We start from the raw sequence: 24,498 nt of genomic DNA on the forward strand, positions 1-24,498 counted from the left end.
AACTGCTTCAGGAAGTGGCAAGAACGATGGGATAAGTGTGTTTGAAGTGAGGGGAAGTATTTCGAGGGGGATTAATGGCAATGTGTCTTTTACTGTAATACATACTTTTTTGTTTAAACATTCACCATATTGTTTGATCACACCTCATACATCTTGTTAAATGGTTTTATACAAAATATAGCATATTATATCCTCTGTTGCACCTTGATATTTTTCTCTTAATATTATATCTTGGAACCTGCAAACTTCAGTACACAAATATAGGTCTACTTTATCATTTTTACAGCTGTGATGTTTTCCATTAGCATAAATTAATCAACAAGTCCTTAAATATGACTATCTCATTTCTTTCTAGTTTTGTTTTGTTTTGTTTTGTTTTGTTCTGTTTTGTTTTGTTTTGAATGAGTACACCTGTGGGAGATTCCCAGCTACGGAAATAATGGTTTAAAAAAATATGTGCCTGTTTAATTTTAATAGAGCAGACATCCCTTCCCTAAGGCTGTACCAGTTTATGTTTCAACCTGTTAAGAACCATCACTGCTCTTCTGTGTCTGCCCAGCACTGGACATTCTCTTTCTGAATCTTCTTTTAAAAACTCACTGTTTATGATTTGTACTTCTTTAATTAGGAATGATTTGGATATATTTTCTTACATCTTTTGGAGATCTGTATTCTCCTCCATGAATTTCCCATTTGTTTCATTTGCCCTTCTTTTATTGGGTTGTATTAATGACTTATTAGTTCTTTGTAAATTACAAAAAATTTGACTTGTGCTGAAAATAGTTCCTTCCAGGTTTTGGTTGACTTCTGACTTTATAGTATTTGCCAAAGAGAAGAGTTTAATTTCCATACAGAGAAATGTCATGGCTTTGGAGCTGGTTGCTTCTTAAGATGGAGCCTCTGAGTCTCCCTGGATACTCGGCTTCATTTCCGTCCTCTCTGTTGGGAGTCACTGGCCAGCCCTGGCTCTGCCACTCCCACCGTCCTGGCCAAAGTTCATCAAATTACCCCCGTGAAGCCGTGGCTACAGCCAAACCATAGTTACCTACTTGGTGGCTGATCAAATTCAAGACCAGTGACTCCTGTGTGCCAGGTGATGTGGAACGTGCTGAAGGTGATGGTGAAATGACCTGAGAAGAGACTCTTCCTTCACAAAACTGAGTCGACCCAAGGAGACAGCAGAGATGATGCACAAAATGACTCTCAGAAAAGCCAGTGTGGCTCAGATGGTGTAAGAAATGCAAACATAATACTGTTGGAGACCATGGAGGGAGGACACCAGCTCTTGGGAAAGATCCAGAAAGCTTGATGAGGAGGCTGCCACTGGCAAGGAGCCACAGAGGGCAGGAGGGACTTAGAAGGGCAGAGATGAGGTCGAGGCCATGCTAGGCAGCACACAGAGCACACCAAGAGGCAGAAATGTGCAAAGCACAAGCTCAAAGGAAGAAAAATTCAGCACCCAAAATATTAAAGTCAATCTCTCCACCTCTCTCTTCCTCTCTCTCTCTCTGTCCCACCCTCTCGCTCTCCAACACTCTCCCCACTGCACAGAATACACAAAATTACCCATGAGATTTTCATGTGGCCTTTTCAAAAATAGGAAAAACTTAAAACAAACAAACAAACAAAAAAACCCAACTAGAAGATTGATACCTCAGGTCTCAGAGTCAGAAAAAGGCTTAGGTCGCACAGGACTGCCCGTTCCTGAGCGTGAGTCTTCTCTGAAACCTGCCTGCAGAACTGGCCAGCAGACACGCTGACTCTCCCGGGTGGGGACCCATGCCAGCACTGAAGAGCCCGGAAGCCAGGCCTCTGGACACATGTCCAGCGTTGCAATGCACATCTCCACATTCCTTTGGAATGGACTTAAATCTTTTTAAAACTTTTACACATTGTGGTGCAAACTCAGCAGGTCGCATAAATAAAAGAGTGTTATTTGCACATAAAACGTTGCACACCAGTAGGTCCAACCCCACGAGGCACAAAGAACTGAGGAAATCCCAGTCTGGCTCAGTGCAGAAAGTTCTCAAGCTCCCAGTTTACTTAAAACCCTGTGTCTTGAACACAACTTGAAATAGGGGAAGGAGAAAAAGTACATGTTTCATCTTTACAAGTTCACAGAAGAGTTTTTCAAATTAGTGTATTAATGTTGATAATATTCTCTTTATAAGATGAAAATTCTGTTAAAGTGTCAGATACTGGCAGAGTTGTTGTGCCTGCACAATTAACATATTTAAAGCATTGTGAGGGTGAAGTAAAGTCAGATGAAAGCACAGCTCTATTTTTTGCTTTTGATTTTTGTCACCCGCTTCTGGGCCAGTGACATACATAACAGTGATGCTTGTACAACACTGCAAATGTCTTAATGCCACTGAATTGTACACTTAAAAATGGTTCTAGTGGCACATTTTTATTATATATATATATATATATATATATATTTTACCACACACACAAAAACTTTAAATGAAAACAGAAACCCTGTAATCAAACTTCAAAAACAGAACACACATTTTTAACATAATGTTCATAATAAAGCGCTCTCTTACAAATTTGCAAAGTCGTTGCCATTTTTCTCCAGGATTATATATTTAAGTTTAAGCAACTTATCACAGGTAACTGGAAACCACAACTGTTTGGTAAACACCTGCAGCAGATAAGGTGCTGTCCTGGACAGTGTACGGGACACAGGATGACAAGGCACATCCTCGGCCCCTTAAGGATGTCACAATCCACTGAGAGAAGGACGTCACCACAGAAATGACATGCCTAAGAAACCTAATAGCTAATGTCAAATAAACATCACAGGGTTCACTCTTCAAAGAACAGACACATGAAACGGCAAGTGAAGCTACACCTCCCGAGGGCAGGACAGCCCACTGGGGGCTACTGGCCAGGAAGTGGAATCTGAGCAGTTTTGCTTTACTATCAGTAGTCATGTTAGTGGCTATGATCATGCATATAAAATTCTTGCTCTCTTTCTGATCCTTCAAAAACAGGGGCTAGATTTCAGGGCTGAAAACCTCAATTCCACAGGGCGTTTCATGCCAGTAGGGAAGACACACCAACTCCGTTTTGTTCAGCTCACGCTGGAAGCAGAGGGAGTGTGGACCTCACAGAGCTACACATCTCTGCCATCTTGTACCCGGAGACCAGAATACCTAACATCACAAAGCAATCGGCCTAGGAGGGAGAGACCAGAAACCTGGCACCGTGAGTGCCTCTCCTAAGAAATTACACCCAAGCATGATTCCCCGGGGGAAAGAAAACACAGCCAATGGGATCGTTCAAAACTGGGTTCACATCCAAGCTCCCTGCCCCTTCCTCACTGCATGTCACTGTCGAGCTATTTAAGTTCTCACCGTCTCACTGTTATCAAATCTGCAGAGTGGGGTACTGACACCTACGCTGGAGAATGCACGTGAGGGTGAGATGGGACGTAAGTGACAGACGTGAACCTCTCTCCAGCCCATCCCTACCCTTTGATGTCATTAATGTTTGGACAAGAGAATGAAGGCTCGATGCTCCTTATCACCTTCTTTTCCCCAAAGCGTAGGTTCTTAACCCAGATCCCAAAACCCTAGCTGCTTGGGTTTGCCGTCATCTCGACAATATCGCTTGCATTAAGAAAGACACTAAATCTGCTGGCTGACGTCAAGTTACTAAGACACACAAATGCTCCCAGAGGCCCAGCAGATTCACGCAACAAGTCAATAAGGCGTAGACGACAAATGTCAACAGCCAGTCAGCACAAGGTGCCCAGGTGATGATATAAACGGCATGCAGTCAAAACGCCTGTGTCATATTCCCATTAAAACACGGCACTGGGTGACTCCATAACTGAGACATAAGCTCTCTCCTCTCCTCCACTCCCCCAACACACGGGGTCTCTGCCGCTCTTCACTTACTGCCCTGGGACAAATGTCTTGTCACTGGAACCCTCGGAGCACAGTCTCACACTGTGTCACCAGAGCAGTGAACTACTCTCTCTCCTCATTTCAAACCTTCCCTAACCATCCAGACGCAGACAGCATACTTTTCCCCGAAAACTGGCTCCAAATCAAAAACATTTAAGAGCATGAGGAAGGAAAAAAATGCTTGTTTGAAAGGTTATTCCCTTTGACTGTTTTAGATCCTAAACTCCGTTGGTGTTGACAAACCGGGTCAAAGTTTTTGAGGACCCATGTCCTTCCCACAAATGGCCCTTTTCAAGGCGGACAAGAACAAGTGACAACTCCCCGTGGCCCTGGCACCTTCCACAAGCCCCCTCCCCCACCTCAGGCCGTTTCTCCCTCTTCTTAAATGTGGGAGCCGGGGAGCTGCGGGCAAGTTTAAGAGGAGAAAAGGATCATTGGCAAGGCTGTGGCACCCCCAGCTTTACTTATAGCTCTGGAGGGTTCAGCATCAGAATGAACTCAAACTCGAGATCCCAGATTTATTACACAACCTCCTGCCTGGGGCCAAAATTTAAAAACAAAAATCACCTTGAGGAGAAAAAAGAACTAGAGCTAGACTTTTGAAAATGAATTCCAAAAAAACCTATTTCTTAGCTACCTGAATTATATATTTAAAGTAAATTTTGTCATAAATGCTCTCACCACAAAAAAGAAAGAAAGAAAGAAAGAAAGAAAGAAAGAAAGAAAGAAAGAAAGAAAGAAAGAAAGAAAGAAAGAAAGAAAGAAAGAAAGAAAGAAAGAAAGAGGTAAGTACTGTGGTGATGGATACGTTAATTAACTTGATTGTGGTGACTATTGCACAAAGTATACAGACATCACATCATCAAATATATGCAACTTTTAATTGCCAACTTTCGCTCAATAAAAAAATCAAGATAACAGTAGATTTTGTTTTCCACATATTTTGTACAGAAGAGTCACAACCTCACAGCTTCCTGCCCGAGGGCTCGTCTCAAGTGTCTGGTAGGAAGCCACGCAGAAGCCACACAGCCAGGCTCCTTGTGCTCGCTGCTGCCACCTACAGGGTCCACTGCACTCGCCCTGCTTCCCCAGCAAGCCGCGCTATCACGTGACGCCAACGACCCACAACACGAGTGTCCACGGCGCCCATGAAAAGAGCCCCCCACGCTCCTGGGGCCACAGTCCACCTCCCCTGACTCTCCCCTCTAAAAATATATCTTGAAAGCAGTTGGGAAAGAATTTCTTGGTCTGTGACTAAAAGTATATATATACACACATACACACTTTCAGTACCGGAAAAGGTAATTAGGACAAGTACAGAAGCCATTACAATGACTCATGTCGTTTCTAGCACACAAGAGACCTGATGCAAAGTACAGCCCACCTGGAAAACACGCGCTACGCTCCAGTTTACGCTGCTTTGTATCCTGGAACCGACAGGGCTCCTGATTCTTTCTATGTCAAAGACGAATGCTCTCAACATGTTCAAAGGATAAAGAGGTATCTTAGACCCACGCTGTTACACGCAAAACAGAAACAGAAGTAGCTCACCTTCTCGTTGCTTTCAGAACCAGGGTCGTTACTGAGTGTCTGGTCATCTTCTTTAACTGTCTCAGCTGGTACCTAGGCACAAAGGACACCATGTGTAGATGTAGTGGCAGTCTGCCTACGTCAGACCTCCCTGGGGAGGCTCAGAGCACATGAAATCGTGTGGCTCTGAGACCACATCCATGAGCTGAAACAGTCACTGCAGCTTCCCACAGTGGTTTCTTTTCCACTGCAATACATCTGCTCTGCAGTTTTACTTCTGGTCCCACCAACGAAATGCCACCTGTTAAATAAAATTGCCGGAGGAGTCTTTAAGGAGAAGCACTATCAACCCTTTTTGTGTAAAATCAACGGACTGGTCAGCCCACGTGCGTCTGGTCAGCAGGTAAGAAATGTCTCTCAAACCCCCAGTGTGCCTTGGGGACCCATCCAGCACCATGTTGTGTGTGCAACAGACACCCGCCCAGCTGGCTGACCACACAGCAGTGTGTGCTCACTCTCCTTGCTGACACGTCCCAGTGTCAGGACTTGTTGGGCAAACACAATGACCATCTTAAATTAAATGGTGCCCGGAACCTCTCTCCAGACTTGGGGGAAATCATGTGGTTCTGTGGCCAAAAAAAAAAGACTCCCACTGGGGCTACTTCTGTATCAGTCATTTTGTTCTGTATCAGTTACACTTCTGTATCAGTCAGAGTAGGTGGGTGACCCTGCAGTCACAAGCAAACCAAGTGCACCTGCCACATCCACTGAGGGCTGCTCGTCAGTCACCCAGGATGCCAGACTGATGGAGACCCCAACTCCTCAGGGTTCCATGGCCTCAGAGACAGGAGGGCAGTGTGGCAAGCTCCATGCTGGCTCATAAGGTCTCTGCTGGGAGCGTCACTCATTACTTCCCCTCTCCTGTCACTGGTGAAGGCAGGTCACACAGCCACACTTGAGTTGAAGTGGGTGGAGAAGCACCTCCTTCCAAGTGACCGGAATGGATGTCAGCCCTAGGGACCCACTGGCTCCTGCCAGCTGACCCTTGAATGTGTAGCAAACGAGCTCCATGGCTACAGTGCCGCGGGGTGAGTGTCCAGTTCAGCTGGTCCCATCAGCCCAGACCTCAGGTACCAGACTTTCTGAAACTTCAGACCAAGACTGAAGGAGCAATGTCTTCCTATATTTTCAGAGAAAACTCATCACGAGGAGTAGAACTCTGTGGCGACTGTTCAAACCACATGAAAAACAATGTTAAAGCGCGTTCTTTCAAAGAATAATTGATGTGATGCCAATCACTGATGCACTGATTTATTTGGCAAATGTACACGGGACACCTACACACTGTCACACAGGGCACCTACACACTGTCACACGGGGCACCTACCACACTGTCGCACGGGGCACCTACCACCCTGTCACACAGGACACCTACCACACTGTCACACGGTGCTGAAGATACACTAGTGATAGTGAGGGCAGACACGCACGGCCCTCATGTAGCTCAGTGTCTTACAGGGAAGGCAAATATGAATTACACACGCACATAATTAAGTGTGAAAGCACAGCTGCAATAGGGGCTAGAAGCAAGCACGAAGCTGAAAGAGAATCTGATGGGATTTAACATACACGAGAGCCCAGCAAACGTTTCCTCTAGTGCAACCATTCATTTGAAATCTGAAGGACGGAAGCACATTAATATATAAAAAGGAAAAGAAAGACCATCCCAGGCAAACGGGACCGTCTGTGACCTCCCTGCTGCGGGACTGAACTTCAAACATACGGGGGGTGGTCAGCGTATGGGGAACCAGCGTGATCACAGCAGTGTAGCCAGAGGACGACAGGTCAGAACTAGGTGCCAGAGGTGGACGTGAGGGCTGGATCTCCCGACATACTGACAAGGGGAAGCTGGCGGAACTGGACGTGATCTGGACACAGAAGGGCTGAAAACAGCTGGTCTCGGGAACCTCTCATGAGTTTCTTTTTGTCGTGCTGGCTGGATGGGTGCCACACACCTGCTGGCACTGGGGGAGAACAGAGTTTGGGGAGAGTGGAGAAGGAGGCCATGGGCTCATCCTCCCTCGGCAGAACTTCAGGATCTTAAAACATCTGATGAGTGACAAACTCGGCAGATGTGTGTATGTGTCTGGAGCTCAGAAAAGACAGCTGCACAGAACCTGAGGCCACATGATACAGAATTTCGCCCAGGAAAAAGGTCTATAGGGATTAAACAAATGCTGTCCCATCCCTAATTTACATGGGACTCCAACATCTAATGTTCAGGTAGAAGATAAGAAGCCTAAGAAGAAAGAACGTGTGGCTGGGGAGATGGAAGGAAATTGGGAGACGGGTGGGTCTTGCCAAAGGAAGAGAATGTTTCAGGGAAAAGAGAGTGGCCCAGAGTGTCAAGTGTGATGAGAAAGGAGAAATGTGTTGGATTTGGGGGTATGAGGTCAAGAGCTGTGCTGTGTCATGATGGGCAGAAGCCAGAAGAGGCCAAGGGGCGGGGGTTGGGGGGATGAAGGGAATGAGGAGCGACCGCCTCTGGCTTACAAGTGACAGGACGGGTGCTGCCCACAGAGGAGTGAGGCCAAGGGAGGGGTCAGCGTTGTTGGGTCACAGGAGTGCTTTCAGCATGTTGAACATCCAGCCAGGAGGGTTCAAACAAAGGGAGCAGTCGAAATACAAAAAAAAAAAAAAAAAAGAGAGAATAAATAATTGACAGCTCAGCGCCCTGAGAAGCTGTCAGGGGATAGGATTCAGAGCCTGGGAGAAGGTAGGAGGACGGACATTCCATTGTGAAGACGGGGAAGACAGGTGCCGTAAATAGTCACAGACAGACACACAGCTACCTCTCTCATAGCCCTTCCTTACCTTGTTTGCAATATTTTTCCCGGTACAATACATAATTCAGGGGAGTCTGGGCCCCTTTCCAGACACCAGAAGTAAATGTTGATTCATCTACATCACCAAAGGTCAATTGTGCCTCCTCGGCTCGTGGTAAAAATTAGACAGAGACAGGTGGTGGGTGCCTGGGGGTCCCTGCGAGAGCCTTTCTCACTACCTGAAAAAGGCAGAGGGAAGAAGATGGTCTCTCCATTCTTCCTGTCCACGGTCACGTGTCTCAATGTGCCGCCCAGAGCTGAGGAAGGCAGGGCGGGGCATTGGGAAGAAGCCGGTCCTTTCTGGAAGCTCCCGTTACACAGAAGGCCCCAGACTTCCATCACGCGTGCCATGCATGTTCCCAACTGTTTAGACACCCCTCTGAGGCTTTCTGTTCTTTAGGTCTGAAAGCATCATAACGGACAAAGCACTAACTGTGCTTTTGGATTTATCCATTCAGTGGATCCCCACAGGCCGCCGTTAGCTTGGTGTGAGCTACTCCACACGCCTGAAAGGACCCACAGTTTAAAGCTCCATCATGTTTTTTCTAATTAAACAATTCAGAGATTACACAAATTGGACTGACTAATTAGTCCACGTTACTTAGTTTGACCTAGTGTCTCATTCTCAGCTCTTCCTCTGGAGTGTAACAGCTTAGAAGGTGGCGTGGCACGCACTGAACGGTGGTTGCTGGACCATCTACGGAAGGTGCTTTTTCCTCAGGGACTCTGAACGTGACTGAATTTCAGGAGAGGCCAGAACTGGACCCAGACCTTCGTGATTTGAAGAACATCAAGGGTGACTGAAGAAGGAGTATAATCCACGTCACGATCGATGACCAGCAGGATCACACTTTCCAACAGCCACGTTGCTTCCAGGGTTTCAATCCCTTTCACTTTCATCCTATTTCCCACAAACCAGCTTTCCATCCTGTTCCAGAACCACTTGGTTTGGGACAAATGGGGTCAGTGACTGTGAAGCTTCACCACTCATGATGCAAATAACCAAAGGCGCTCAGTTTACTGAAAATACAGTTTCTCTAACTGGGCACCTTGATTTTGCTTCTCTCATGAGCCAAAGACAGACATCAACAGCATTCCTGAGGGTCTCAATGTCAAGTTTGTGCTCAGGAATGAGCTTTTATGACTAGGAGCCCTGGGACGTAAGAATGCAGTCCTGACACATGCAGGAAAGAGGGGCTGTGTGGGAAATGAACCACAGGTGTCAACTGATAGAAAACCAGGGACTGAAGGTAGACAGTGAAGTGCACGACCGTAAGCACAAACGTTGCTCTGTGGGTAAGTTAAAAAGAAAGCAATAGGAGACAAAACCAGGAAAAGCAGGAGCATCTTAGAAATCAGAGCACAGGTGAAAACGCACAGCTAGCAGCCATCTTGGGCTGTCGGGAAAAGTAGCCTCAAAGCAGTTGTGACATCTCTTTATCTCTCGGTTCCTGACACTCCCTGCCATGCTCCAAAGTGCTGACCACCCCTCACTGCACAGCTTCTGGGACTCCTTGGGCTGACGTGGAGGACCTGGGGACACGCTTCTACGTCCTGGGATGAAGGAAGCCTAAGGGGCCCACATTGTCCTCCTTGCTCCTCGTCACAAAAAAGGGAACATTCTGTGATGTCCCCTCATAGCAGCAAAGGACGGCCCACCTTCTTCATTCATCAACATCTAACTCCAGCTCCTCACTTAGCAATGGGAGTTTGGGGACGTGAGTCCTTCAGTGGCCTCAGTGAGGCCACTCGTCACTGAGCTCTGGTCCCCTGCGGCTAACGGGCACCAGGGGTGACAACCACCCCCCTCGGATGTGGAGGAGTCTTACTTCACAAGGTTCCCTTCATCCGTCTAGGTTTGGTCTCAATTCATAAATCCATTAGTTGGGATGTCATATGTGGTAACACTGTATCTTTACAGTGACCCTGAGCTGGAGGAAGCACAATCAGCTCCATGCAAACCTGAGTCCAACGAGTCAGAAACCCAAAGGGAGCCCTACAGCTCCCCAGGAAGTCAGCGGTTTCATGTTAAGTCCGAACCCTCCTCAACGGACGCACTGGAAGTCCTCAGGGCGCCTTCCCCTCCTTCCACAGGGAAACCAGGACCAGGGGCTGGGCACCAGGCACCCCCCAGCACACACACAAAACCCACCACGGTCTCCAGGTGAGTGGCCACTGTGATGTAGACGCCCCCCCAGAGCCAGCATTGCCCAGGAGCAGAGCGTCCACTGCTGTGATGAGAGAGGGCTCTCCAGGCCCCTGGGAACCACACAGCCTTGCTGCTCCATGGGTGTCCCCACCTGTGCAGAACTGCACATGGGCAGGGCCGGCACTGTGTTTCGGAGGCAGTGAGGCTGACCAAAAGCTCAGGAAGCATTTCTGACTCCAGGACCTCTCTGAACCATTGAACATGGTAAAATGCACTGTGAGGGCCCCCCAAGCCAGAGAGAGGAAAGGCAGCCCCTCCCAAAAGGACTGACCGCAGGGGTCAGTCAGGCACCAGGGATCTGTCCAGATGGTCTGAACTGCACTTTAACCTGAGCGCCTCTCAGCCTCTATCCAGCCATGTGGGACTTTCTCACATCTGTTCAGTGGGATTTAGCAAACATTTGCTGGACACCTACTATGTGTCAGGAAATGAGAAGGTGGGTGACAACACCTTCCCCAGCTGGGCTGTGCAGGAAGGTTCCTCCCCATGCTCTGCTCTCTCCAGCCCCTTATGTCTGGCACCCCAGGTAGCAGCAGTCCCTCGTCACCTGAGGCCCCAGCTCTCATTGGTCACACACCACATACATTACGCGTGACAGGAAGAGCTGCAACCCCAGCTCACACTAAACAAGTCTTAATGCCAACTGATGCAGTCAGAGGTGAGAGTCTCTGTCTCCTGGTCCTTCAAGGTCACGGAACTTGCTTTAATATTGACTCCTGACAACTAGAGAGTCTGTTCACTGAGACATCAGCCCTCCCTGGGTGAAAAAGAATCGAGACACAGAAAGTAACACCACCAGCCTTCCTGTGCCTCTGAAGGCCTGTCCTCGCCCGCTGCCGGCTCCCCCCTGCCTTCCGCCCCCCCCCTCACTGATCACCCTCTGACGCTCCTGTTTCCGCTCCCCGCACGCTCTGTGGGGCGGCCCAGCTCACTCCACAGCTTCCATCACAGTGAGACTCAAACACGCTGGCCACGGGGACATAGGAGCGCGTGCACTGTGCTCTGCGGCTTTACCTGTTCTTACCTGGGGTTTACCTGTGCTCTACCTGTGCTTAACACTCGTGTCAGACTCTCAGTCTGCAACCCAGGAAACACACAGTAAGCAACGGAACAACAGCAATTATCAGTGTTGGGCGGGGATAAATGTGGTCTAAAAGTAACTGCCTGAAACGCTTTAGTTTACTTATTACTATCAACGTGCTTAAATGCACAATAAAAATATTTAAACTGTCAGCTTGGGTTTTAAGGAAAAAACCAAATCTTTTGGTCATTTTCTGTCATGTCAAGGAAAAGAATAAATAATATTACTAGTGATTTAGAAAATACGACAGAACACATGGGGAAAGTGTTCAAAATGTCCAAAGGAAGTGGAAAGCTAGTACATTAAGATACAGTCTGTAACATTTTTAAAATATGTCACAGGAAAGAAAAATCGCAGAAATTAAAAACAAATGGCAATGTTGAGAGTGATGATTACCAAAGAAGGGGCAGAAAAGCTCGCTGGCCACCGGGTTTGGTGCTATGTAATTATACACACAGGGTTGGGACCTAGTCTGTTTAGGAAAGATGAAATGGGGCTCACATGCTGATATTGACCTTTTACAAAATGTAAATTTTTTTTCTCAACTATTAACAATTAGAAACGTACTCTCAGTTCCTTCAGATAGACACTGGAGAAAAAGGCGTGTGTTTTAGAGCTGGCCCAGCCCAGCCGTCCCTGTGCAGAAGCAGAGACGAGGCTGGAGGGCCGTGGAGACCTGCCCCCGCACTGGGGGTGGGGACAGAGCTGCGCTGGAATCCCAGCCTGACCCTCCATTTTTACCTCTGTCCAGGCACAAGGCTTTGCTGTCGGCACCCCTTCCTTTCCCACTCTCCCGTGCCTCCCTCTCCCATCTCACCTGTTTCCCACATCTCCCCCTGCACCGTCCATAGGACCCCACTCCACTTCCCCATGAAGCCAGGAGAAGGGAAATGCTTCACAGGCCCTGGGCTGGGAACTTACATGTGCGTTACTTCACTTAGCCCCACACACACCTGCATGGAGTTATATCCCCATCGCCTGGGTAAGCAGACTGAGGCCCAAGGTCAGAAAGCTAGGAAGTGACCGGCCCATGGTTGACTTCACTGGGTCATTCTCTCACTCCATCACTCCATCATCCCGTCTGTCACTCCATCACTCTGTCATCCTGTCTATCACTCCATCACTAGGTCATTCTGTCACTCCATCACTCTGTCATCCCATTTGTCACTCCATCACTCCATCATCCCGTCTGTCACTCCATCACTCTGTCATCCTGTCTATCACTCCATCACTAGGTCATCCTGTCACTCCATCACTCTGTCATCCCATCTGTCACTCCATCACTCTGTCATCCCATCTGTCACTCCATCACTCCATCATCCCATTGTCACTCCTTCACTCTGTCATCCTGTCTATCACTCCATCACTAGGTCATTCTGTCACTCCATCACTCTGTCATCCCATCTGTCACTCTATCACTCGATCATCCCGTCTGTCACTCGATCACTCTGTCATCCCATCTGTCACTCCATCACTGTGTCATCCCATCTGTCACTCCATCACTCCATCGTCCCGTCTGTCACTCCACCACTTGGTCAACCTGTCACTCCATCACTCCATCATCCAGTCTGTCACTCCATCACTCCACAAATGATTATTAAGGGCCTCCAACCTGCCACAAACTCTACTAGGAACAAAGTCCATAGCACTGAGCAAAGCAGACCCTTTCCTACCTTATAGGGTTATAACTTAGTGGAGCAAAGAGACAGTAATGCAAGAATGACAGAGCTAAATACGCAGTCACAAACTATGACAAGTGTTAAGAAGGGTCCTGGTAGCAGAAGAGCATGTGAGGAGAGATGGGCAGACGGGAAAATGTGTGACATAGGGTCTGAAGGACGAGCAATAGCCAACTGGAGGGGACCCAGAACATTCCAGAGGCCAGGGAGAGCCTGGAGAGGGGCTGGGGATGAGAGGCAAGCAGGCAGACGGGCTGACAGAGCAGAGGCAAGGAGGCAGCGGCACTGCCCTGCGATGCTTGCAACCCACCTGGTCCACAGGCACCTCCACCTGCACGTCCTGGGCCTCCTTCACTTCCGGTGCCCCTTGGGTTTCCATGTTAGGAGTCTGGGCTTTATACACGTCACCTTCTGGAGAAAAATAACACAGATAGGGTTTTCAAACCAATGTCCATTGTACATTTTCTGACCCAACCCCGAGTTACAGCTCGGCATCCTCTGAGCTTCTTGTGTCACTGTCAGACAGCCTGGCCCGGGGACCCCAGGCCCCACTGGCCAGCTCACCTCGTTTGCCATAGCCCTTGCTTTTCCTTCAGTCCAGGCAGGGGCTTGGTGGGCCTAGATGTCTCTTTGTCTGCCTATGTCCTTGTTCCCACAAAGATCCTGGACCCACGGCTCTGTCCCACCTACCACGGGGCTCATCCCAGAGACAAAGAACGCTGAACGTTCAGCAAGCGTGTGTCCAGCTCATTGAGTCAGAGAGAAACACAAAGCAACCTGCCTGACACCAAAGTCAGATTATAAGGGCGTCCGACTTTCCAACTTCAAGTTACTTCAAGACCTGGGTTGGAACATGAGTTTTCACAAACTATGTGCTAAACTTAGAAGAGGTTTTAGGGCAAACGGCTTCCAAACGGGTCAGATGCTGCAGAGAAGGGAGGGCCACCCGCCCCCCACAACCCGTGACCTGGCACCCAGTCCAAGCCCCATAACTGGCGAGGTGCTGGTGCAGTAGCAGAGGCAGTGACAGGTCCTGTGTATAGAATTACTTCACTTTAAAATAATTTTGAAGTTTCATCTTTTAACTGTCTCTCACACGCATAAAGTAAACCCAAACAATTCAGTTGGCTTTTGTTTTCACATGTCCCCCAAAGGGTTGATTTGTTGCTGGGCTGTTTCCTGTGTCTTTGTTCCTTAGGGAAAATGTCCCCCCACCCCCTGCCATATACGCGTGGAGGACAGGGTTTCTCTGAAATACTCTACTCATCGTGGATGGCATCCCTTGCTCTCAGCGCGGGAATTCTGTGTCACTACTGTCCCCACCATGGCCCTACGGGCTGACCATTTTATTAGTAAATAGACCGTACAGAGCATAGCTTTGCAGTAAGAAACTGGTCTAAGAACCCACTGGTAACACGGTCGCATTTTTATGTCCGACCACGAAAGGGACTGTCGCAATGTCACATTACCTGCACCGCCGTGGACTAAAGGCTCTCTCCCTGTTTTCTTCTTTTCTTCTTTGGCGTAAAAGACAGAATCCTGTGCTTTAGGTGCAGTGCCGTCCTGTCTGTGAGGTTCTTTTCCTTTGGGGTCCCCCTAGGGCACAGATTAACAATAAAAGTGTTAGGAACGGCGGTGTCTACATCTTACCAGCTATTGGACGTGCAAATTTCCAGCTCGCCACCATAACCCCCACACTTGACTTTGATTCCTGTGTGAGTCTTCACATAAGATGCTTTCAAAAAAGCTGTAAACAACTCTCATTGAAGTGGATAATCTTATTTAAACAGACCAAATTGTAATGTAAGTTGGAAAAATTAAAAAGCAACAAAATATTTACATCATTCCACTTAAATGAAGAAAATGTAATAACCCCCGAAAAATACATGAAGACCTTACAAAGTGTCTGCAGACCCACACCTGTCAGGATGACTAGGCTCGCATGTCCCTGTGCCCACACACGCGTGACACAACTGGAGACAGACACAAAAGGCCTGGGCGTGCAGCTGAGACAGTGGACACTGTCCGAGAGGAAGACAGCCTTTCTCAGAAGAGTAGCGCACGCACACTGGCTTCACACAATCTCTCTGGCCACTCTGGAGCTGGCACACAGTGGGTCTCCCTGAGTGTCACCCCCACACACACCCCGGCTCTGCGCCAGGCATGGCACTCCCTCACGTCTTGTCTCAGTGCCCTCCAGACGCCATGGGACTGATCACAGTGTCTGTCCTGGGTGGTATGAGGTCTGCAGGACCTAAGGATTCCAGAGTGTGCTGGGCACGCAGGACTCACGGACTGTCAGAGCTGAAGGCCTGTGCGTCAATGGGTGGACAGGCTCAAATCCTGAGCTGCAGCGAGCAGTCAGGGGTGATTAAAGACGGTTAGAGATCTGAGCTGTAACAGGGAAAAGCAAATCCTGCATGTTGGTGGATGGCGGGAAAGGTGGATGAAGACATTGGAGAGCCCTCAGGCCAGGTGTCACACGGGGGGGGGGGGGGGGTTGCCCCAGCTAAGGAGCCAGTAAGGTAGAGACCAGCAAGTAGCAGCATTCAGCAGCTTTGATGCATAAACAGTGGTGCCAGTAAAGCCACTAACACAGTTTTATAAGATGGGTAGAGGCGTAAGGTCACCACACGAACAGGTTACAAGGACATATAAAGGCCTCTGAGCTCTGGTTTCTACCTGCCTTTCCTGTCTCATATCCTCACACTTCCTTGCCTTTCTTTCTCAAGCTTTAAGGTATAACATCAAACTGTGTGTAGATCACACACACACACACACACACACACGCGCACACACCCAGAGCGCGCTATTTCTCACCTCGGTGCCTCACTCCAGCTGCCACGTCTCCCTATAACGTCTTCCCCCAGCTCCGGCCGGGCACACCCAGCTGCACCAAGCCGGCTCCCTTTCACTCCTACCTGTCCCGAGACCTGTGTGTATTTTTATCTTCACACTCACTGTGTTGCTCTAGGCTCTGAGCTTCAGCTATACCCCCTAGTCTCCAACTCACTCACTGCCAGGACCCAGCCTGTCACCAAACAGTGCCAAGCAGCTCTGCCCCACAGCGCGGGGAAACTTCGCCTGTGACATGTCCGAGCTGATGCCAGGAGACAGCAGCCCAAGCAGGTTGCTATCTTTCCTTTTTAACAAGTACTTACTTTTTTCTTCCTTTGTGAGTATTTCTCGATGTCCATGTACTTTCTGAAAGACAAAAGACAGTCAGCTTGAATTACGTGAAGCTCCGCCAAAACCAACTTGATAAAATTGTAGAGTGCAGCCTTGGCCCTCAGGAGGAATGCCCAGGTCGGGGCAGCTTACGGTCCCCAGAGGAGACGTGGGCTCGTATGGCCTCCCAGCCTCAGGAGCAGAAAGGGCCCCCAAGGAAGTCTGTTCAACTTCCTTGCTGGAGAGCTTTGAAAATCCGAGGCTTTCCTGCCTCAGGAGAAGGCCGCTGGGCGTCCCTCAGGCTTAAGTCTATGAGACAAGAAGGACAGTCCTCTCCTCTCAGGTGAGGGGACAGGCGCTCCCACCGACGTCTTCCTCTTCCTTCCAGTTCCTTCATGTTCATACACACACGGTGCTGGGCCACTGTCACAGTCACCACGTTTTTCCCCAGGAGAGGCTGCCGCCCCTATGCAAACTCCGCATTTTAGGTAAGGAAAACCGAGCTTTGTGCTGATGGAGCACAGGCCGTCGTCCCATGTCCCGGGGCCAGTCCTGCAACTGTTTTGCACACTGAGACTTAGACTCTTGACCCCTAAGACTCCCAGGGTCCCCCGGGAGAAGACAATGGACTCCACACAAGATCTCACTGTCCTTGTGAACCCATCAAACAGCTGTAGTCCCTCCATGCCTGATTTTGAAAATCTAAAACTATACCACATATAAAATGAGAATACCAAGTTTCACTACAGGAAACTAGCCAGTAGCCCAACTGGCCACCTTTGGGGGAGACCCAGGGAAAAGCCAATTTTAGCAACACAGGAAGGAAGAAATAACTGTGCTCACTGTTGGACCTCAGTAGGGACCTTGGGGCACTGCCAGTAAGGGAAGTATTTGAAGGTCTCCAGTCCTGCCGCCACATAAAAATGGTTGTCTTGCAAATGCTTTGAGTTGTCCAAAAGATGCCCATTCATTGTAAACAATCTGCAAAGAGAGAGAGAAGAAATCGGTTGGAGGTTTCAGACCAGCGGCATCGGGGTGACTGTATGCAGATGCCATGAGCGCTATATGCGCTACTGGGCTCCAGCGCACTCGTGACCCAACACAACCCAAACGGGCTAATTAAACCGGGGGGGGGTGGGGGGGGGGATGCTCATCCAGGATTAGGCTTGCTTTCCAGTCTAGATTTTTTTAATTAAAGTATATTTTTATATTTTTAATTATGTACAAGCACTCAGAGGTCCTCAAAAGCATTTTAAGCTCTTGGTTGGTGATCAGTTAATTTTAACTAATAGCAGCTAAAATTAATACAAATTGGCTTATATTGTTATAATAATACTTGGAAAACAAACCAACATTTATTAGCAAATACTCTTTTTTATAACCACCAAAAGACTGATATTTGTCTGCTTTTTATCCTGTACCTTTCTTGGCACATATTCACTCGCTAATTCATTTATTTGAGAGAGAATTCAGTTACTCAGGGCTGAGCACCTCTTATGTGCCAGACAATGAGGTGGACATTGCCTTGGATGAAAATAGGAATGAGAAAGTCACTGCTTCCCCAAAGTCAAAAGTGCTGAAACCTCTCAAGACACGTGTGGCCAGCAAAGGACCAAGTGGGGGCTTCCAAGAGGAGAGAGGGGACACTCAGGTGCAGGCGTCACAGAGGTGGGAGAACGTGCCGGGTGGAAGGTGGGCAGAATGTCCTCATGTGAAGTTCAGGTGCAGCAGGAGGGGCCTGTGCAAAAAGCCAGGACATGGGGTGGACAGTCACGGACGTGAAACGAGACTTGGACCTCGAACGTCGACTCCCAGAGCCTGGAACTCCGGGACAGGCATTTATAATTGACTCAGTGAGTGGCAATTTCCACAGCAGGGCAGGTGAACACTGTGTGTAAGCAACAGTGGGCTGAGCACTGTGGGGGGGGGTGACGGGAAAAAACCTCCCCGCAAGGAGACAAAGGTCACTGCCAGCCAGCTGTGCCATCAGCCATGAATATGATGGTACAAGCACAGGATGGAAAGAAGAGGAGAAACGAGAGCACTTGGCAAAGGGAGCACATGCAGCACTTATGCTTCCTCTCCCTCTGCCCTCGGACCTCAGCCTCAGAAGCACCCGGAACGCTTGCTAACCCTCCGAGGGCGAGGCCCCAGCCTCGGGGGCTGACTTCAATGACCCTCAAATTCACCTCCAAGTGCTCAGCTTGTATGACACTGCCACCTCCGGCCAACCCTGGAGGAACGAGGACTTCGAGCTGGGAGAGAACTGGGAGAAGCCACCGGAGGGTGTAGGGAAGTGGCACCTGTGAAACAAAGCACAAGGCTTCCAGGGGAAAAGCAGCGCTTTGAGTCCTGTTCTCCTGCCATTGCCTTGGGACGGTCAGTGCCCAGGAGAAAGCAGGGAAGCACACGTGCTCAGCAGGCAAGGGGCTGAGGGGACGAGGGGGCTGACTGGCTGTGGTCCTGAGGACGGCGCCCCCACCCAGAGCCGCTGGACCGTGGCCTGGAGAGTCGGCTCTAAAGGGTGGAGCGGTCAGTAGATGCCCCCGAGGCAGAAGTGCTGGAACAGGTGGACCAAGGATGTAACATGAAAATGAAAAGTGTTATAAAAGAAATAATGGGAGGTATTATCAATATGAAACAACAAGCCATAAAAAAGAAACAAGTGGAAATACTGACTTGAAACAAGAATAGAGGAGACAAAGAACACGAGAATGAGATGAACAGTAGAATGGATAAGGTAAGAAACAAATTACTGCTGGGAAAATCAAGGAACAAAGTCAAGGAACTCTTCCAGAAGGAAGCACAAAATAAGAAATAGGATATATAGAAGTCAAGAAATAAGAATGAGGGGCCAGCCCGGTGGCTCAGGCGGTTGAAGCGCCGAGGTCGCCAGTTCGATTCCCACACAGGCCAGTGAGCTGCGCCCTCTACAGCTAAGATTGTGAACAACGGCTCTCCCTGGAGCTGGGCTGCCGTGAGCTGTGCTGCCATGAGCGGCCGTGGGCTGCTTTGTGCTGCCATGAGTGGCCGGTGGCCACTGTGAGTAGCCAACAGCCATTGTGAGCGGCTGGCTGTGCTGTGAGTGGCCGACCGACCGGCAACCGACTGCCTTAGCCAGCGGGGAGCGCAAGGCCCATAATACCAGCATGTCCTACACGACTAGACTGAGAAACAACTGCTTGAACCAGAGTGGGGGCGGGGGGAGACGGATGAAGGGGAAGAAAATAAAAGTTTGAAAGAAAGAAATGGAAGGAAGGAAGGAAGGAAGGAAGGAAGGAAGGAAGGAAGGAAGGAAGGAAGGAAGGAAGGAAGAGCACAAGTGCCAAAATGCAGATAATGAGAACCCCCAAAATAAGTCAAAAGAGTGGAAGGGAAGAAATGTGTGTAGGAACAATGAAGATTAATCTCACAGAACTAAAGAAAGAGGGAAGGCCTCAAACTGATGGTGCCTTTCACAGAAGCAAGAAGGGTAGTGAGTGGAGCTGATGGCCTGGGGTGCAGGGAGGTGCGTGCCAGAAATCAGCTGTCAGCACGGTGTCCTAGGAACCAACGGGCCCTGCAAACACTCAGCTCCAGTGGCCCAGCATTCACCAAGACAGCTCTGGGTCTCATTCAAGCCCAAGGAGGCCTGCGAGGAGATTAGTTGTTTGTGTGTTTCCAGAACCTAAGTGTTCTCTTCATTCAGTGATGACACAAACTAAGCAGAAGAACAAGACATCAGATGATTCGATGAAGGAGCTGGGTGACCCCCACAGCTGCCAACCCGTGGTTCAGACCCACTGGGCCAGAGGCCGCCTGGCTGCGTCCTAGCCTAAGAGCCGACGGCTGGGGGACTCTCCACCTCTGCTCCTACAGGAGAGGGTCCAAGTCTGCTCCTTGAGTGGACAGGGCTGACATGAAGAGCAAACTGGAATTTGTTAGTGGCAAGAAACGGGAAGACTTTTCTAGAAGAAATTCTGCTCGTGGAGACAGGGAAGTTTGCGTCTGTGGGGAACGCTCCCTCACACATTCAGGGACGTGCACGTGAGAGCCTACACGTGATGTTTACAGATGTGCAGGATTTGCTGACGTGTGAACCATGTGGAAATGAGTGACAGGAACAGCGGCGCCCAGTGAGGTCGTGTATATAAATAACAGTGTTTCTCACTATAAAACACTCGGTCAACACTAGGTGTTTTTATAATAACCTATCTCAGAAGGTGTGAGGGCTAATGAAGCACCATTTGGAAAATTGTTCTGTAACCTGGAAGGCATTATAAAAATGTCAATGATTAAATTATTTTTTTTTTCATATAAGGATGGGGATATAGTGGAAAACGCCATTTTTTTTTCTTAATCCTTTCTTTTCTGAATAGAGCCAATTTGCCTATTTTCCCAAAATAAATATACAGTCAGCCTTAAAGGAATTTTGATATATTATCTTTAACAAGATTCCTTTTTAAGTGCATGTAGCTCTTCAAAAACATATCTGATTTTCAGCTGAGGTTTCAAAACCTCTGGGTGCAGAGTGCAGCCTGGGCACCCTGAAACCTGGCCTCATGGTCCTCGGGGCCCAGGGGTCAGCTCAGCCAGTTTCCTCACTACTGAGGGGTTACAAAGCAGAAACTTACCAGGCAGTCTCAAGCGTTAAGAAGCTTAAAACATAGTACGGGAGAGACGAGAGATGGCAAGCCCACGTGTCCCCGTCACTGAGGTTGAATGGGGTTGTTGAGTAATTGTGCCCCAGGACTCAGCCTTCAGCCATCCCCTCAGACACTAACTCTTCACATCCAACCCCACAACTTCAAATACCATCCAGTATGCAGACACAGAGCTAGTTTATGCCTCCGACCTGACTCTTCCCAAAGCTTCAGACTCACATAGCTACTCATCTTTTATGTTTTACTTTATGTCCAATAGAGTTAATTGACAAAAAAATGAAACAGGAGAAAACGTGTTTGCCCGTCCACCCCGATGCCTGTGACGGGGACCACCCCTGTCCATAGAGATGATTCTTGTACCGCTCAGCATCTAACACATGTCCTCATTTTTCAACTTGAAGGATTTCTGTCTTCCCGACACATTCTCAGCTCACGCCCACACAGGGTGGTGGGTCTTCTGTCACCCAGCGGTGTCCCAACAGGGAGGTGTTTCCCTCCTAGCCTCTCTCTCCACTCTAACAGCCAGGACCCTGGTCCCGACCCCAGGAATGTCCCGGATTCACTCCCACCCTGCTCACACCCCACACCTGTTCCCGGGTTGACCTCCCCACCCATCTGCCTTCTCCTGTTGTCCCAGCTGCTGAGGGTCAGAGAACAGCACAGGGCTGCCGGTAGGTCCTGCTGGGCCCTGTCGCTGCTCAGCAATCCTCCTTCCACGTCCCTCTGGCTGTCCCTGCTTCTCCTCCTGTCCATTCACAAGGGACAACCTTTCACCACCCATCCTCCAGGTCACACCGCCTTCCACCTGCTCAGGACCGTGTCCTCCCAGGGCCCCCTGCCTCACCCCACCCCACCCTCCAGTCCACTGTCACAACTGCCACGCCAGCTGTCGTCCACACAAACCCAGTGGCTACAGGTTTGCAAGGTGCTTGCCTGGCCTGTAGGGCCTTTGAGGCCTGGATTCCTGACAGCTGTGCCAGCCTCGGGCCTCGCTGCTGCCTCACAGCAGTGCTGAGTCGTGTGGAAGGACAGGACTTACCGCAAACGGACTGCTTGTTCAAGCCATTATCACCAGTCCCATTTAACGCTCACTGTACACCAAGCACTATGTAAGCACTTTACACACGTTATGACTCTTGGAAGTAGGTACTATTACGATTTCCTATTTTCTAGATGATTTCCTATCTTCTAGAAGTCAAGCGTGTGCCTGAGGTCACCTGACGCAGGTGGCAGTGGCCCATCAGGCTCCCGGTCAGCCAGTGGCCACGGCCTCCTGCTGCCTCCTTCCTACAAGAATTCATCTCCCCACTAACCAGCCTCAGACACTGGTGCCCCACGTGACTCCCCGGCGTCTCCTGACCACCGAGGGGCCTCGTTATACCAACCGCTGCATCTAACGAAATGTTGAAGGTTGGCCCACGCAGTGGGGGCTGGGGCCTGACTCTGCCTGGTTAGGCTTGTTCACCACACCCAGTAAGTTCTGTTGAATGAATCGTGAAAGAAACCAGTTAAAATCATTGTGGCACAGAGACAGGAAGCGCTGTCTGCCTCTGAGAGTGAAAATCAGAGTTAACAATCGGTCACTTAGCCCTTGCTGGTCCAGGCAGGACCTTCTCCCAGAAAAGCACAAAGCGGAGCTGCTGTGACCCCCGGGTGTTCCCAGGTGACAGGCCTTACTTTCGCACGCCCCCCAGAGGGAAGACCTTCTCTCCGATCGTGCCCAGCACATTATTCCAGTCCGTCAGGCTGAACTTGGGGATGATAATCCGTACGGGGGGAATAAACAATTGTCCGTTCGTGAACACACTGTAAGAATAAAAAGAAAAGCATCCATTAGTATCTCACATGTCAGGGGAAACACTGGGAACTCGAGGGAAGAGCTATAATGAGAGGGTGTAGGAAGCTCGCCACGCACACCCAGTCCACGCCTGCTCCACGCCTGCCCTGCACAGGGCCGCACGCCGGCTGCGTGGGACGCTGGGAACACACGCCGGGGAAATACCTTTTCATAGAATATAAAGTGCCCAGATGAGCAGGACAAAACTGCGCCTCCACTACGGTGGGTAAAATGGAAGAAAACTGAATCCATTCGGAAAACAAAGGGGGACATTTTGCCTTTAAAAATCCAGCCATTTTCCCTTCCCATGGAGCCAAGACCGTGTCCCAAAGGAAACAAGGTGCAGTCCTTTGAAAAGATAATAGAAACAATCGATTTCATTCTTGCAGCTTTAAGGCAGCTTTCACAGGATCCCAGTGGCTTTATTCTATTATTTCTACATGTCAGGGTGGGGGTACAGGGGTACAGGGGTGGGGGGCCCGGTACAAAACCCAGGGCCTGGTGTTGGGAGGCTGTGCCACTTAGTCAAAGCCACTTGGCAACAGTTTCAAACTCTTGTGACTCATGTTGAAATAATGTAAATATGAGGCTTATTTCTGTAAGTGTAGAAGTAATGAATAGTATTTTTAACAACACGAGCTCAGTTTTACAATTCTGGCTCTCAATTTTTTATTATGTATGGTAGTTGCTCTTTTCTTGTTGTTATTCCTAAAATGCACATAATTTAAAATGGGAGAAATATGTCTGGTTTTTTTTGAGTAAATATAAATTTTAATATAACGTATTTGTGCACAATAAAGAGAATCAGCTTTCTCTCAAAGCTCTGTGGACACAGGCTTCCACTCAGCCCAGAGGCCAGTTTCTCCCATGTTAAAATACCACCCAAAACAAACCCTTGAAAGGAGTGTCCTGTGTGAGTTACATCACAGTTCATCCATGTGATATAACTACGCAGTAAATATTTGCTACACTGTTTCCATCTATTGGTTTTCCTGAATGGTTCATGCCAAAAGTCTTTGCAAATATAGATTATTAATAATAATTTAGAAAGAAAGAAATGTTTAAACAAGGTCATATAATATTTCTGTCTAAATGTTTAAACATATTTAATATACATTCTCATCCTGAGTGTGGGGAAACAGGCACACAGTTACGGGCTGAATTGTGCGGCCCCCAAGTTTGGGCAGCCCCAGCTGAAGTACGAACACACACACACACACACACACACACACACACACACACAAGTTGATGCAGCTAAAAGTGAGCGCAACCTTCCAGAAGGATGCTGTGGTCATACAGCGTGGTGAGATGTGCAGGTGAATCACCACTCACCCAGTCTTTCTACTCCGTGAAATCCAACCCACGTAAATGGACAGAGATATACAAGTAAAGATGTTTCTTGTAGCATGATTTACAAAAACAAAAGTATAAAAACAACCTAGGGGCCGGCCCGGTGGCTCAGGCGGTTGGAGCTCCATGCTCCTAACTCCGAAGGCTGTCGGTTCGATTCCCACATGGGCCAGTGGGCTCTCAACCACAACGTTGCCGG

At 48.9% G+C, this 24,498-nt stretch overlaps 1 protein-coding gene across 1 annotated transcript in view; it reads right to left on the reverse strand.

Moving 5' to 3' along the window:
• DCDC2C (doublecortin domain containing 2C) overlaps positions 1-24,498 on the reverse strand; it is a 56,298-nt gene that overhangs the window by 13,029 nt on the left and 18,771 nt on the right. The window contains exons 4-9 of the mRNA XM_088796365.1: positions 22,790-22,918; positions 17,313-17,450; positions 16,463-16,505; positions 14,771-14,897; positions 13,612-13,712; positions 5,469-5,540 (exon numbers count right to left, since the gene is read on the reverse strand). Coding sequence (XP_088652491.1) covers positions 5,469-5,540; positions 13,612-13,712; positions 14,771-14,897; positions 16,463-16,505; positions 17,313-17,450; positions 22,790-22,918 — 610 coding nt within the window. The remainder of the gene's footprint in view (positions 1-5,468; positions 5,541-13,611; positions 13,713-14,770; positions 14,898-16,462; positions 16,506-17,312; positions 17,451-22,789; positions 22,919-24,498) is intronic.

Source organism: Rhinolophus sinicus, chromosome 2, assembly GCF_057876585.1.
Source record: "Rhinolophus sinicus isolate RSI-liver-muscle chromosome 2, RSI-T2T, whole genome shotgun sequence".
Lineage (NCBI taxonomy): Eukaryota > Metazoa > Chordata > Mammalia > Chiroptera > Rhinolophidae > Rhinolophus > Rhinolophus sinicus.